Source organism: Sceloporus undulatus, chromosome 3 (assembly GCF_019175285.1).
Source record: "Sceloporus undulatus isolate JIND9_A2432 ecotype Alabama chromosome 3, SceUnd_v1.1, whole genome shotgun sequence".
NCBI lineage: Eukaryota > Metazoa > Chordata > Lepidosauria > Squamata > Phrynosomatidae > Sceloporus > Sceloporus undulatus.
This window is the reverse complement of record NC_056524.1, coordinates 48,711,832-48,727,559: the sequence shown is the minus strand read 5'-3', so window position 1 is coordinate 48,727,559 and position 15,728 is coordinate 48,711,832. Positions and strand designations below refer to the sequence as shown.

Here is a 15,728-nt window from a genome sequence, read left to right as displayed (position 1 = left end):
GAAATTTTATTTGCAATGTACATTCATTTTCTTTGCATGAAAGACAACGAATGTACATTAATAACAACAACTTGAATTTACCTTCCCTTAATAGTTCATTCCCTGACAAACTCTTATTCCAGAAGAACACTTCCCATACTTTCATATTTTGTATTGATTCAGACCAAACTTGAGAAACGTATGCCAAATGATTAATCAAAATGCTTGATGCAGCTACATGATGCTATACTAAGGGTTCTGTATGGTGTGAAATGGGAAGAAGTCAATGGGGAAGTGACACCAGGAGCTACCGCTTTAGGGTGCCACTTGGTATGATGGCCCAGACACTCATCTTCCTAAGAATGAAACCGCGCTACACTCTTATAGGGCTGCTATTCCACTATTCCTCCTGTTGCACTTCGGGGTTTGTAGTCCAGCGAGGCCTAAGAGCTCTCTGGCTGAGAATTCTCAACGCCCCTCCCTTAAACTGCAAATCCCAGAATGCAACAGGAGGCAGCCAGAGCTGTTCAAGTGGACTAGCAGCACTATGCGACAAAATGGGCCAGGTGTTGCAATGCGTCCTCCGCGCCGACAGGGCGACGCTGGCTTAGTGGATACACTTCCGGCCCGGGAGAAGGGGACCGGAAGTGGCTAATTGGTGCCTTCCCTCCGTGGCCATGGAGCCGGGGCCGCTCTCGGCTGCTTCTCCAGCGCTGGGGCCTTGGCTGGCGGAAAGGCCGGAGCCCCCGGACTCGGGCTGGGGGCGACTGAGCGAGCTCTTCCGCCGCGAGTGAGTCCGGGGAGAGAGAGAGAGAGAGAGAGAGAGAGAGAGAGAGAGAGACCCAGGCCTAGAGAGGCGCTCAGGGCTGAGGACCTTGGGGGGAACTACAGGTCCTTGGTCCTGCTGCTCAGAATGGAGGACGTCTTGGAATCCCTCCCAGGACATGTCCTGGAAAAGGAGGACCCGTGGTCCCCGTGCTCACAGAACTACAAGTCCCAGTATTCTGTCGGATGGAGCCAAGGGAGCTAAAGTGGTGTCAGACTCCATTAGTTTTTCTGTGTAGATGCACACTGTTCAGGGGAGCAGCTGCAGAAGGGGCAAAAGGAGTTCCCTTTATTATTGCTATTATAGCGCTGTACATACTATCAATTAAAATAGATAAAACAAACCTGCCTTTGGCATACATTTTGCAAAACACAATTAAATATAATACATATTAGTACATCTTAACGTCCAATAAAACAAGGCAGACAACCCTAAATAAGAATGCTGTCCCTTTCCCGTGAATCTTAAAATAGAGAGTGAACAATAAAGTGGCGCCACCAGATTCCCTGGGATTGTGAATGTGGGAAAGCGGCACATAAAACCCCACTGTTCTTTTGACCAGAGAGAACACCTCTTTAGGAATCTCTAGATCCTCCATTGCAACTCTGTGGTCAACATCTGCCCTAAATTGACCATAAGATCATGCTGGAGGAGCTACAGATGCCCAGAGAAGGGTTTTCTCTAGGGATCTCTAGGCCCTCCAGGACAGCTCTATGGCCAGCTTCTGGCAGAGTTGCATCGGAGGACCTAGAGTTTCCTAGAGAGAACGTATTACTCAAAACCGCAGATAGTTCAACCCACAGAAGTCAAAGCCACAAAGTGGAGGGCCAACTAGATTTCAAAAGTATGTATAGAGGTGATAAGATATGGATCTGAGGTGAGGTCCTGAAATGAGAGGCTCCTACTTTAGCTTCAAGACTCCTAGAGTTTATTCTGAAATAAAGAGTTGCTATTGGTTGCAACTTTTAAAAACGCTGTAGGCTGCTTTGGATCCTGCGTAGGGAAGAAAGGCAAGATATAAATCAAATGGGTGGATGGATGATTGACGGGACACCATTCAAACTTAACATATAACTTTTACATTTAGCATTACGTGACAGAGTCTGGAGCGCATACGCTGACTTTTTCTTTTCAAGTATAGGTCCAAAACACACTAGAAATAATCCAGTTTTGAGACTTTTAACTGCCCTGGCTCAGTGCTAGGGAATTATGGAAGATGTAGTTTATTGTGGCACCAGAGCTCTCTGACAGAGAAGGCTAAATGTCCTAGAATTAGCACTGAGTCAGGACAGTTACAGTGGTTTCAAACTGGATTATTCATGCAGTGTATTGTGATGAGAGGCATCTGTTAATCAAATCTTAAATAGTACTTATTTAATTTTAGTTCACTGAAAGAAGTCCAGTTTCATAAACCATGGTTTTAATTCAATATGCCATAGCTGAGTTTAACTTTAGTTTTTCTGATCTGAGACATAATACCAGAGGTTAGCCATTTGGGGTAGCAATTGTGGTTATTGTTGTATACTTTCAAGTTGTTTCTGACTTACGGTGACCCTAAGGAGAACCCATTACACACTTTTTTTGGCAAAATTTGTTCAGAAAGGCTTTGCCTTTGCCTTCCTCTAAGGTTGAGAGATTGTGACTTGACCAAGGTCACTGAGTGGGTTTCCCTGGCTGAATGTGGATTTGAAACCTGGTTACCAGGCTTGTACTCTTAATGCTCAAACCACTGCGTCATGATAGGTCCAAAATGCATTGCAGAAATAAGCCCATTTGAGATCAGTTTAACTGCCTTGGCTTAATGTTCGTGGGTTCTGGGAACTGTAGTTTTGTGAGACTAACCTCTGTCAGAGTTCTGGTGCCACAATAAACTACAAATTCCAGGATTCACTAGCATTGATCCAGGGCAGTTAAAGCAGTCTCAAACTGGATTTTTTCTGCAGTGTGTATTGGACTGTAATTACTGGTCTCTACCTCAAAACTGTTTACACCCCCTTAGAAGAACATGGAGCTTCCTCAGGTAGCAGCCATTTAAAGCACCCCTATTGGGCAGGCACCTCTGCCCAAAGGCACATGACATTCTTGCAAACAAGCTAGTGAAATGTGGGCTGGACAAAGTAACTGTTACATGGATTTGTAATTGGTTGACTGGCCGAACCCAAAGGGTACTCAGCAATGGCTCCTCTTCATCCTGGAGAGAAGTGACCAGTGGGGTCCCACAGGGTTCTGTCCTGGACCCATTGCTATTCAACATCTTTATCAACGACTTGGATGACAGAATTGGGGTCATACTTATCAAGTTTGCAGATGACACCAAACTAGGAAGAGTAGCTAATACCTCAGAGGACAGGATCAAAATTCAAAATGACCTTTCATAGATTAGAAAGCTGGGCCAAAGCTAACAAAAGTAATTACAACATGGAGAATTGTAAGGTACTGCATTTAGGGTGGAAAAATGAAATGCAGAGATATAGGATGGGGGACACCTGGCTTAAGGAGACTACATGTGAAAGGGATCTGGGAGTCCAAGTAGACCACAAGTTGAACATGAGTCAAAAGTGTGATGCGGCAGCTAAAAAGGCCAGTGCGATTTTAGGCTGCATCAATAGAAGTATAGTGTCTAGAACAAGGGAAGTAATAGTGCCACTCTATTCTGCTCTGGTCAGGCCCCACCTGGAATATTGTGTTCGGTTCTGGGCACCACAATTTCAAAAGGATGTTGAGAAACGAGTGTGTCCAAAGGAGGGTGACTAAAATGGTGAAGGGTCTGGAAACCATGTCCTGTGAGGAACGACTTAGGGAGCTGGGGATGTTTAGCCTGGAGAAGAGACGGTTAAGAGGTGATAATGATAGCCCTGTTTAAATACTGTACTTGAAGGGATGTCATATTGAGGAGGGAGCAAGCTTGTTTTCTGCTGCCCCAGACACTAGGACCTGGAGCAATGGATGCAAGCTGCAGGAAAAGAGATTCCACCTCAACATTAGGAAGAACTTCCTGACAGTAAGGGCTGTTTGACAGTGGAACACTCCCTCAGAGTGTAGTGGAGTCTCCTTCCTTGGAGGTCCTCAAACAGAGGCTGGATGGCCATCTGTCAGGGATGCTTTGATTGAGAGTTCCTGCATGGCAGGGGGTTGGACTGAATGGCCCTTGCGGTCTCTTCCAACTAATATTCTATGATTGTATGAACTTTAGGTTGCAGTAACAAATGTGTCCTCTGCCTGCCTGCCAGTTTGGGTTTGTTGGTCACACAACTCTCCAACAATCCCAAGACTTCTTTCTTGTCTTTGAATGGGGGGGGGGGAAGAGAGATTCTCAGACAGTTGCTGAAGGGGTCCTACCACCTCCACACTTTCAGTGTTGGCAGGAAAGCTGACTATTCGTCATATTGTCTGCAGGGCCACCCATGATGTAATGAATGTGATTGTTGAAGATGCAGTGTTCAACCACAGTTTAAAAAAAAATAGCGAGTTTCCGGTCTCATTTTCATGAACTTCAGGAAGTCTCGGCCAGATAAGGGAACTGATACTCAAGTTTTTTGGTATAATTGATTGGTACACTTTCCATAAGCAAAATTGCTCAGATTTACCATCCGGTCACTGAAAATCATTTTCTTACTCAACATTTTAAGAACGTAATCTTTATGCTTATCCACTACTCAGAATGTCACTCCATTTAATGCTGTAAGAAATGCCTTCATGCTGGACAGATTGAATTTTAATTTAGCATTTTCTTTTGCAGTGAACTTAATCGATACCCTGAAGAAACTGTTAATATAGTGAAAGCAAGTTTTTCAGGAGGTATTGTTGGTTTGATCTATGGAGGTATACCTGGTTTTATTTATGCCAAGAAACGGTATATTGAACAGAGTGAAGGAGAAATCTACCATAATCGCCTGGATGCTGTGGTATGGACCAATATCTCTCACGGTAGAGCACGCATTGGATCTTATTTTGTAGACTGTTCCCCCCTGCCTTTTTTGTTTTTATTAGAGTCAGTTTGCTATATAGCTTTCATGTGAAAAAGAACCATGCCAGATCAAGCTTCACAGACAGTGCTTTCATGTTGTTTCAGATAATTTTTTTTTTTACTGGAAGTATGAGTTTGCATACTCAGCATAACAACAACAACAACAATGTATTTATATTCTGCCTTTTCCCAAAGGAATCAAGGCAGATTACAACAGAAGGATAACAATAAAATATCATAAGAATAAAATTTAACAATTATAAACCATCCCATACCCCAACCCTCCCCCCTTTCAGTTAATGAAAGAACAGGTTATGTGCATGCATGTTTGAACTGGTATTTAGTCCTGATAACACTTAATTGTTCTCTTTCTAAGAGTCTAATCCACTCTGTCAGTAAAAACTCGGAGTGTACAAACAGTTACTTCTGCAAAGCATACAAATGTATGAAAAGGTAGGTTCTGGGCCTGTTCAAGGTGGCTGTTTTCTATGCCTATGTAAATTATTTAACTATGTAACACAGGAGTGAGAATTGTGCAGCCCTCCAGAAGATGTTGAATTACATCTCCCTCATTATTAGCTATGCTGCCTAGGATCTTTGGGAGCTGGGGTTTTACCACATCTGAAGGCCTGCATGATTTTCATCCCTGATACACAACATCTTATTAATATGTCTGATTTTCTGATTAATGTTTGGAGCATATAGAATGTCACTGTGAACATCATAAAAGTCTGTGTTGCAGCCCAACAAATTATACTTCCTCATTTTCTCCACAGCAATCTGCTCATCGTGCTGCAATCAGGGGCTTTATCCGTTACGGCTGGCGTTGGAGCTGGAGAGTTGCTGCCTTTGTGGCAATATTTAAGTAAGTATGCCTGTTGTTTACTGTAGAACATAGCTGAAGTGGAATATTTCACAGATATGTTAAGGAAAGACAGTAATTCTAGAACAGTCACTCATATAAGCAGCTAATAATAAGTTTTTATTTGTATATTTGTATACCGCACCTTCCTCAGATCAGGGCGGTTTACATACAGCTACTTGCAAGACAAGGGTCCAGAACTCACTGCAAAATTATTCAGTTTGACACTGCTGAAACTGCCCTGGCTCAGTGCTAGGGAATCCCAGGAACTGTAGTTTGTTATGGCAGCAGACCTCTCTGGCACAGAAGGCTATCTCACAAAACTACAATTCCCCGAATTCCCTAGCACTGAACCAGGACAGTTAAAGAGGTGTCAAATTGGGTTATTTCTGCAGTGTGTTTTGGTACAAAATGACTTTTAAGCAGGATTGTCTTTGAGCCCCCTTCTTCTGCCACTTTTAACATCCTTGGTGGTACAGGGTCCTTGCATCTGTATATCCTCAGACATTTTCTTTCCCTCACAGGAATGGGATCCATATTTTGAGAACTGTGCTTTCCCCCCTTAGAATGTTGATACTCCTTCTGTAACATAGCACGATTCTGTCCCCAATGCTTTTCAACATTTACATGAAGCCACTAGGTGAGATCATCTGGAGACATGGGGCGGGTGTTATCAGTATGCTGATGACACCCAACTATATTTCTCTATGTCTCAGACTGCTGCAGTGACTAAGGAGGGCATCTCTCCTCTGAATGCCTGTCTTAATGCAGTAATGGTCTGGATGTGGGAAAACAAACACAAATTGAATCCAGGTAAGACGGAGGTACTAGTAATAGAGACTCCCAATCAGGGAATGGAGTTATGCCAGCCAGTTTTGGACGGGGTCACACTTCCCCTGAAGGACTCTGTTCGCGGTCTGGGGGTGCTCCTAGACTCGTCTCTCCATCTGATGGCCCAGGTGGATGTGATGGTCAGGAGCACTTGCTTTCAGCTTCGGCTGATATGCCAACAGAGCCCCTTCCTGGAGCGGGAAGACCTTGAAACAGTACTACATGCACTGGTAACCTCTCGGCTCGACTTTTGTAAGGTGCTCTACATGGGGCTACCTCTGTGTCAAGTTCGGAAACTTCAATTGGTACAGAATATGGCAGCCAGACTGGTTACTGGCACATGTAGAATTGCCCACATTACACCAGTTTTAAAATCCCTTCATTGGCTGCCTGTTAGTTTCCGGGCAAGATACAAAGTGTTGGTGTTAACCTTTTAAGCCCTACATGGGTTGGGTCCTGACTTCTCGCATATCATCCTTCCTGCACTCTTCATTCTGCTGGGAAGAATCTGCTTCAACCAAAGAGGACTATACTCTCGGCAGTGACCCAGCAATCCTTTTCAGCAGCTGATCCTAGACTCTGGAATGACCTGCTGGACGAGATCTGTCAGATTACCACCTTGGAAACGTTTAAGAAGGCTATTAAGATGGTTGTCTTCTGGCAGGCCTTTCCAAACTAGACCACCTCCATTTACCTGCCTCCCCACCCCCTCCACTTTTCTCCATCCTCATTTCCATCCCATCTGGACCCCCACTATAAACTTCCTACAAATCTCCTACTTATTTTAACTGTTATTTTATACTATTGTTTTAATGTCCTTCTGGTTTAATCTCCTTTTAGTATTACTATGGCGCATTACAGACCGCCCAAAACGGGCGGTCTCACGCCGCTGCTGGCTGCTCCGTGAGGGAGCTGCAGCAGCCAAACTGCGCGGCTCCCTCGTGGAGCAAAAAGAAGCCCCAAAATGGTGCTTCTTCTTGCGCCCAAGATGGGACACCGCGAGGCGCTACTCGCGCACTCGCGGCATCATATCCGGGGTGTGACGTGGAGACGCTGTGCATCCAACATGTAAAAATGGTGGCGCCTGTGTGTATAGGGCGCCGCCATTTTTACGCCCCTGTCTCGTGCTAGGGGTGAGGCCGGCGTGGAAACTAGGTCCTCTGCCAACCCCTAGCACATGACGGGGGCGCCGCAAAGGCCAATGTTTTTATACTGGGGGAGAGGGATAGGGGTTTTTGTTTTTTTTAGAATTTTTAACTGTATCTTGTTTTATTGTTGTAATTTGCTTGGATTCCAAGTGATTAAGCGGAATAATAATAATAATAATAATAATAATAATAATAATTATAGCAGATCAGCAAATGGGAATATTCAAGAGATAGACAGAAACCTAATAATTTATGAGTTCTGAAATATCACACACATAGCTGTTACTATTCACCCAGAATCTCCTTCAAGTGTAATAAGGGATCTTTAATCAATAGCTATTAATATATTTCGTTCAGTGGATTGTATTCAGTGGTTAAATGCAAACTGTGATAGGATACAATCCATTACACCTTAATATAGGAATAAGCGCCACTGAACACAATAGGAACTGACATCTGAGGAAATATATTTAAGATTATACTGTTATCCTTCTGTGTTTTGTGGAGTTTGAGATAGGGTCAGTTTAAGATACAGAAGTAGGCTTTTATGTGTTGGAGTATTTATATTCATAATAGTAAATATTTATATTTATGTTCATAATTACTGTCTTTGAAAGTAAGTGGATAGCATAATCGACATAATCCTCAGTATATAGTATATTAACGGCAGACAGATTTAGTCCTTCTGGAAGTTTAAAATAAGTTTGAGAGGCAAACAAAGGTTCCTCTGTCCCAGAGACAAAATGGGACTTAGTAATCAGCAGTTATTAATGCAGATACATAAGTAGCATCTCATTGTGGTAGAACTGCAAAATGTTAATAAGGCAGAAGATTCTTCCTTGTAGTGGAGGGACTATGAGTAATGAGGGTCCCTAATCCATATAGTTGAACATCTTTTCAAAATTATTTTTAAAGCTGCAGTGAGTCATTCAGTTACACGTTGTTAGCATTCCTCCAGCAGGATTCTGATTTCAGAGACTCATGGGGAAAGACTTTTCACAAAGAATTTATCAATAATTGGTTGCAGTAGCCAAAATATGCATGAAAATGTAGCTTCCAGTGTTTTAAAGTACAGGAATTGGAGTTTTTAACCCAATAAATTTTGGTTTTAGAAACATGCTTTACATTCATATTATATGTAAATTAACGTTTTGTGAAGTTGCCCTTCCTTCAGAAGAGGTGATATTATTTAAAAGGAAAAATAAATATTGATTGATTGAATCATAGAGTTGGAAGAGGCCTCAAGGGCCATCCAGTCCAAACCCCTTTCATGCAGGAAATCATAGTCAAAACATCTCCGACATATGGCCTTCCAGCCTCTGTTTAAAAACCTCAAAAGAAGGAGACTCCACCATACTCCAAGGCAGTGTATTCCACTGTCAAACAGCTTTTATTGTTAGGAAGTTCTTCCTAATGCTGAGGTGGAATCACTTTTCCTGTAGTTTGCATCCATTGCTCCTATTCTCTGGAGCTGGAGAAAACAAACTTGCTCCATCTTCAGTATGACATCCTTTCAAATATTTAAATAGATAAATAAATATCTGTTAAAATACCCAATTCTGGGCACCACAGTTCAAGAAGGATGATGACAAGTTGAAGCGTGTCCAGCGGAGTGCCACCAAAAAGGGTCTAGAAACCATGCCTTATGAGGAAAGACTTAGGGATCTGGGTATGTTTAGCCTGGAGAAGAAACGGTTAAGACATGATTTGATAACCCTGTTGAAGTATTGGAAGGGTGTTGCACTGAAGATGGAGCAAGCTTGTTTTATGCTGCTCCAGAGACTAGAACACGGAACAATGGATGCAAGCTACAGGAAAAAAGACCTCAACATTAGGAGCTAGATTGACAGTAAGAGCTGTTTGATAGTGGTGGCATCTCCTTTGGAGGTTTTTAAACAGAGGCTGGATGACTATCTGTAAGGGATGCTTTGATTGTGATTTCCTGCATGGCAGGGGGTTGGACTGAATGGCCCCTGTGGTCTCTTCCAACTCTATGATTCTATGACTGAAAAAAATCCTTCATAATTAAAAATCATTATCTTGTATAATTGAAGTTGCCTCAAGTCTATGTACGGTAAATAGAGTCACCATCATCCACGCTAAAAGCTGCTTTGTTTGTGACCATTTCTCCATGTGGATGATATCCACAAAGACAGAGGAAAAAGTTCTCTTACGTGTTGTCCTGGACTGCGGCCAGCACACACATAAACACTGATAGTGATGGCTCAGCAAGAAAGCTAACTAGGCAGCTGGGAAACAGTCTACAGACTTTTCTATAGTCTGAGAGGAGTAAGCCACAAACAAAGCCAAGGTCAGGATACCAGAGGTCATGGAAGTCAGTTCGGTCCAAGGTCAAGGCAGCCAAAAGATAGCAGTAGTCCAGTTCGTTCCAAAGTCGTAGGTTCAAGACAAGGGTTCAGGAAACAAGGAGCCAGTGCTGACAGCAATCACATTGAAGGATTCTGCAATAATCTCTGGCAAAGGGGTCGGCGTTCTCCAGCTGCTTAAATGAGAGACACCCTCCCTTGTGCCAGCTGTGGCTTATCTGCAGATTGCCTCTCTGCAAGCCTCTTGGATCGGCACATGCAAGAACTCTCAGCTCTCCTTGCCTAAAGGAAGGGACCTCCATGCTTGGTTCTTCCACAGGGGCAACACTAGGCTGCTGAGCCTCAGGAGGGAACCTTGCAGAGCTAGGACCTGAGTGAGCCTCAACCCCTGGGGCTGAGAGATCAGAGCTGGAGTCTGGCAGGGCAGGACTGGGACCTGGTATAGTCTCAATCTCCTCTTGCATTTGAGGAGCCACGGCCTCCTCATCCTCCTCATCCTGCTCTTGGCTGGCCATCACACGTGTAGAGTATAGTTCATATATTTATTTTGCTATATGACGTGGATTGGAAAGTACATCTTTAAAAAAATATGTGATACTGTATGTGAATATTGTCATGTGGAAACATTGCATGTGAAATGGTTCTGAATATTCTTGTCATGTGGGAAGATTATAGGTTTATAGGCGGGTTACAGACCGCCTATTTGGGGCGGGCTGTACCCGTCCCTTTCCCTGGTGTATCGGGGCCTCAGTGGCTAGAACGGCAGCCGCTGAGGCCCTGATCCGCCGCTTTTCAGGCTGCGGGGAAGCGGCAAAACGCTGCTTCCCCGCAGCCTGAAAAGGGGTGTCCTTGGGGCTTTAAGCCTCAGGACACCCCGCGGCGGCGGGGAGGGGGAGAAACTCATGACGGCGGCCGTCTGAAACGGCCGCTGTCATTTTTTACGCGCACAGCGCGTATTAAGATTAGGGAGGTGCGGAAGCACCGCACCTCCCTAACTCTAGTACGCGCTCTGCGTGTACTTTCATGGCGGTCTGTAACCCGCCATAGTCAGGACTTAACAGGCCAGCAGTTCGTCTTCAAAAATTTGGATCTGGTGGCACTCCCCAAATTTACCAGTTTTCTTACTTCTTGTTTTCTTCCTCCCCTGCAGCACAGTGAGTACTGGACTCAGTGCATACCGTGATAAAAATGCCCTCAGCCACTTTGCCATTGCAGGAGGTGAGGCTCTACTTTTTAGTTTTCTCTCATTTTCTCTCCCTCTCTCTTAGTGATGCATTGATTAAGTAATAGATTCGTAAGTCCAGATGCTTCCTTCATTGCCGCATTTCACTACCCAGCTCTGAAGATGTATTATGTAGTAACATTCATCGTTATTTAAAATATATATTTGGAATTCTTGTTACTGTCCTGCTCATTTCAGAAGCTCACCTCCCAATCTGTGCTTATGATCACAGTGTTAACATTGTGCACTCCTTAGTGTTTCTTGGGTGATTTTTTAAAAAAAATAAGGATTATGAAATTAAAGGATTAATAATGCAGTCTCAGTTCAATTTACTTGTCCATAAAGCCCCACTTTGTTCACTGGAATTTACTGTTATATAGAAATACATAGACTGCACTGTCAACCTTATAAAGTAATAGAGCACTAGTAAACTAGCAAAAAAGATAATATTTTCTCTGTTGTGCCTTAATTGTCAAATTTTTCTTGCTAATGACTTTCATCTTGAGAGAAAATGTTTGTATGCTTGATGTGAAACATAAGTGGATTATGATTTATATTTTTGTGGATGCAGGCATGAAATGTTGTATTTAAACAGGCTTCAAAAGTCTATTCCTACTCCAGGTTTTCAGTGTAGACTGGTTGATTTGATGCTGCTTCAGTCTTCTGACCTAAAACTGTCCTGTTCAAATGTCCACAAAAGATCTTGTAGAAAAAGTCTAATAGCTGACAAAATGAAGGAGTATGCCCCATATTCTTTTCACTTGTTTTTCAAAAGATACCAAATATTTCCTTTGGTAATTTTGGTAAGAATTTTGGAAAATAATCTTCCTTTGGTAAGAGATTGGGAAGAATAACAATGTATTTTTCCTTTTTTTAGAATCCCCAAATGAGACCCATTCCTTTACTTGATTGAAACCACTTACAGTTTATAAACAGCCAGTATTCAAGCCTTACTTCTGCTTCTAATTTAACAGAATTAGGAATGAGAGAATAGCCATTTCTACATACTATATATGAGCCTTGCAAACTGCCTTGCATGATCTGTTGTTGGTTTTGTTTGGTTTCCAGTTTGTACAGGAGGCTTGTTCAGAATGCACTTGGGCTTGAGAGGTTTGGTCGGTGGAAGCATTTTTGGAGCATTGTTGGGGTAAGTTGCTCACAAGTGCATGCATGTAAAAATGCACCAGGAAGCAGAATCACCATATTTTACTATATATGATTGTTTTCAGATGTCAGCCTAACCATTGTCTGTTAGCCTGACACTGGGTGATTCTCATTTGCATTTTGCTGGGTCTTAATTTTGGTGTTTTTTTAGGACTTGCAACCAAACTTTATTTACTTTAAGAGTTGCTTCTTTCCTGTTGAAGTTGTCCAGGTGCTTGTGGATTTCAGTGGCTTCCCTGTGCCATTCTGACCTGATAGTTGTTGGCATGGTCCAGAATTTCTGTGTTTTCAAACAACATTTTATGTTGAGGATAGTTTATAACATATTCTGTTACTGCTGATTTTTCTGTTTGACTCAGGAGTGGTACATACCGCCCCAAAAAGGTGGGCTGAATGTGCCCAGTATTCCTTCGGAGGGACGCTGCAGCAGCCAAACCGCATGGCGTCCCTCTGGACCAAAAAGAATCCGGAAAAACCGGCTTCTTCTTGGCACGCACGAACACCGTCATCAGTGCACCATTGGCGCATTGTGATGCATCCGTGATGCAGTCGTGGCACCCAGAAGTGCGGACCTGGCACCGCACTTGCATCATGCACGCACGCCCTGTATGGACAGCGCCGCGTAAAGATGGCGCCATCCATACGTGCTAGGGTTCTGGAATGTGTGGATGCTACGTGTTCTGGAACCCTAGTATTGACCCCAGGCCGCCACAAACTGGCGGTCTATACTGGGCCTCAGTCTGCAGTGTCTCTCATGTTCCTTGATTCGTGTTTGGCTGCCAATCCTGAAAAACACCAAAATTAAGACCCCGCAAAAAGCAAATGAGAACCACACAGGATCAGGGTTTTTCCCAGCAGACAATGAATCTCTAATGAAACAGACACAAATCCTCTTTGCATATCCTTCCACCCTTAGGCCTTGCCATTCAACAACTGAACAATTCAGAGACTAACATAGAACTCACTCATCTTAACCTAGTCACACAGTATAAATATATATATACCTTACTCACTTCCATACCAGCATTCTGGTATGGAAGTGAGTAAGATGCCAGCCACCAATGCTGGCGAAACGCCAGGACTAAACTCTTCTAGAACATGGGCACATAGCCCAAAAAACCCACTAAAAACTATGGATGCCAACCATGAAAGCCTTCGACCTCACTCTGGATTGTCTTTTTGTTATCCGTCAGTTCATCAGGCTGACATGCTGTTGATGCCATTTTGTTCATTGTTAAGTGCCTCCAAATCCAACTTTTGAAAGCCCTATATTTTCTTGGTTTTCTTGGGAAGATATATTCAAAGGAGGTTTGCCTTCCCCTTAGGCTGAATGTGTGTGATTGGCCCAAGGTTACCAAGTGGGTTTTCATGGCTGAGCAAAGATTCAATCCCTTGTCTCCTGGAGCCCTCATCCCGCACTCAAATCACTACATTACACTTACTTTCAAGTTACTTCTTAAATGTTTATCAGTGGTTATATTCAGGAAGGAATCATGTCTAGTTTACAGTGCATTATCCCCTGGCCCACAGCCTACTACTTTTCCCCAGTCACCTGCCTGGCAGCTTCCATTGCTCACCCCCAACCACCCCCTCCAAAACCCCACTCTTGAAATAGTGAGGGAAACCTTCTATATAGGAATCCACTCCCTCAAGACAACGTGAATCCTTTGAAACAAAGTTTTCTAAATCCAGCAAGACTCAGATGCTAGATGCAGGGGCAGTGAGCCTAGGGAACACACAAACTTCATGAGGTGTAAATAAAGGAACTGTCTTATTTTCTTTCCACACTTTTATTGGACTTGCATGTCCAAAGAGCCCTGGTGTAGCGAGGCCAGTATGTCAACAAAGAGTCAGATTCTTTAATGGTGGGAACAGAATAACTGGGTGAAGCATTTTGGATTCAATTTCCAGATCAGGACACTTGGTTCTGCTAGTACTACTTTGATTGTTTTGAAGTATGTTGACTGATGAGTTATACTGGGGGAGTGAATATTTGGGTTAGTGTATATTTTACTATAGAAGTGAGCTCCATTTTGCAACTTTTTTTTAAAGTGGAAGTGGATTGGGGAAAGAAATACGATGTAAGGAATAGTGAGGTGTTATGTGACTGACTCTCTCATTGTTCATACTGCTGATACTTTTAAGTGTTCTACATGGCTGCATTTATTTCCTGTGATATCTTCCTACAGTATCCCTGCAGGAGGGTTACTGATGGCAATGCAAAATCTTGCTGGCGAAACTTTGCTCGAGAGAAAAAAACGGAAGCAAAAGGAGCTATATGAACAGAAGCTGGCAGAATGGTAAGGAACTGATGCTGTTCTGTTTTGTTAGGTGTGGCATTGAGCTATCATGCATTTATTTAACACAAAGAAAAAGGACATCTCAATCTCCATCTCTTTGTCTCTAGGATTCTTGTTTTCTCTAGTGATGTGATGCTATTCTCTAGATGTGGACCCTACATTTTCTGTTGGTTTTGAAATAGCATTTCCAGTTTTGAATTTTCTGGAATATTTGCTTAATTGAGGGGAAAAACTATCAATGACTACTAATCTCTGGAATCAGAAATAGTATGCCTACCTTATATAGGTTACTGAGGTAGTATTAGGAGGTTGCTGTTGCATTAATGCCCAGCATCCTGGCTTCCCATAAGCAACTGAATGTCCACTGTGGAAATAGAATCAAGGCTCTCTGCAACCAAATGACACATGGCTGCATGTTAAAGAGATGAAGAAAAGCTGCAGTAGGTACATTCTGAGCTCATTCCAAGATCTGTGAGACCTAAGCATCTCTGGAGCTGTGTTTGTAATTACCGTATTTTCCGGCATACAAGACTACTTTCTGACCCTCTAAAACGGGGTCAAAAGTTGGGGGGGGGCGTCTTGTACGCCGGTAAGAGCACTTACCTGGTTGTCCTGCCAGCTTCCAAAGGCCTCTGGAGCCCTTTGGAAGCCAGCGTTTGTGGGCATTAGGCCCCCTAAACTTGGCCTATAGTAGGCCAGGGCACTGCCTGCATGCAAGGCAGGCTTTGAAGGCCTCAGCAAAGGCCTGGGGTAAATAAAAATAAAAAAATGAGAGAGAGAGAGAGAGGAGGGGGAGGGGGAGGGGGAGAGAGAGAAATAGATAGATATAGATATAGATATAGATATAGATAGATAGATAGACAGACAGATAGATGCCGAGAGAGAGAAATAGAGAGAGAGAGAGAGAGCGGGAGGGAGATAGGGAGGGAGGGAGATAGACAGAGAGAGTGAGAGGAAGATAGATAGCTAGATAGATAGATAGACAGAGAGAGAGAGAGAGAGAGAGAGAGAGATGAGAGGGAGGGAGGGAGATAGAGAGAAATAGATAGATAGATAGATAGATAGATAGATAGATAGATGAGAGAGAGAAATAGAGAGAGGG

General features: G+C 43.2%; 1 protein-coding gene across 1 annotated transcript in view; it reads left to right on the top strand.

The window, feature by feature from the left end:
* Positions 1 to 616: 616 nt before the first annotated feature.
* TIMMDC1 (translocase of inner mitochondrial membrane domain containing 1) overlaps positions 617 to 15,728 on the top strand; it is an 18,155-nt gene continuing 3,043 nt past the window's right edge. The window contains exons 1-6 of the mRNA XM_042460180.1: positions 617 to 769; positions 4,545 to 4,710; positions 5,549 to 5,637; positions 11,091 to 11,158; positions 12,231 to 12,309; positions 14,516 to 14,626. Coding sequence (XP_042316114.1) covers positions 657 to 769; positions 4,545 to 4,710; positions 5,549 to 5,637; positions 11,091 to 11,158; positions 12,231 to 12,309; positions 14,516 to 14,626 — 626 coding nt within the window. The 5' untranslated portion in view covers positions 617 to 656. The remainder of the gene's footprint in view (positions 770 to 4,544; positions 4,711 to 5,548; positions 5,638 to 11,090; positions 11,159 to 12,230; positions 12,310 to 14,515; positions 14,627 to 15,728) is intronic.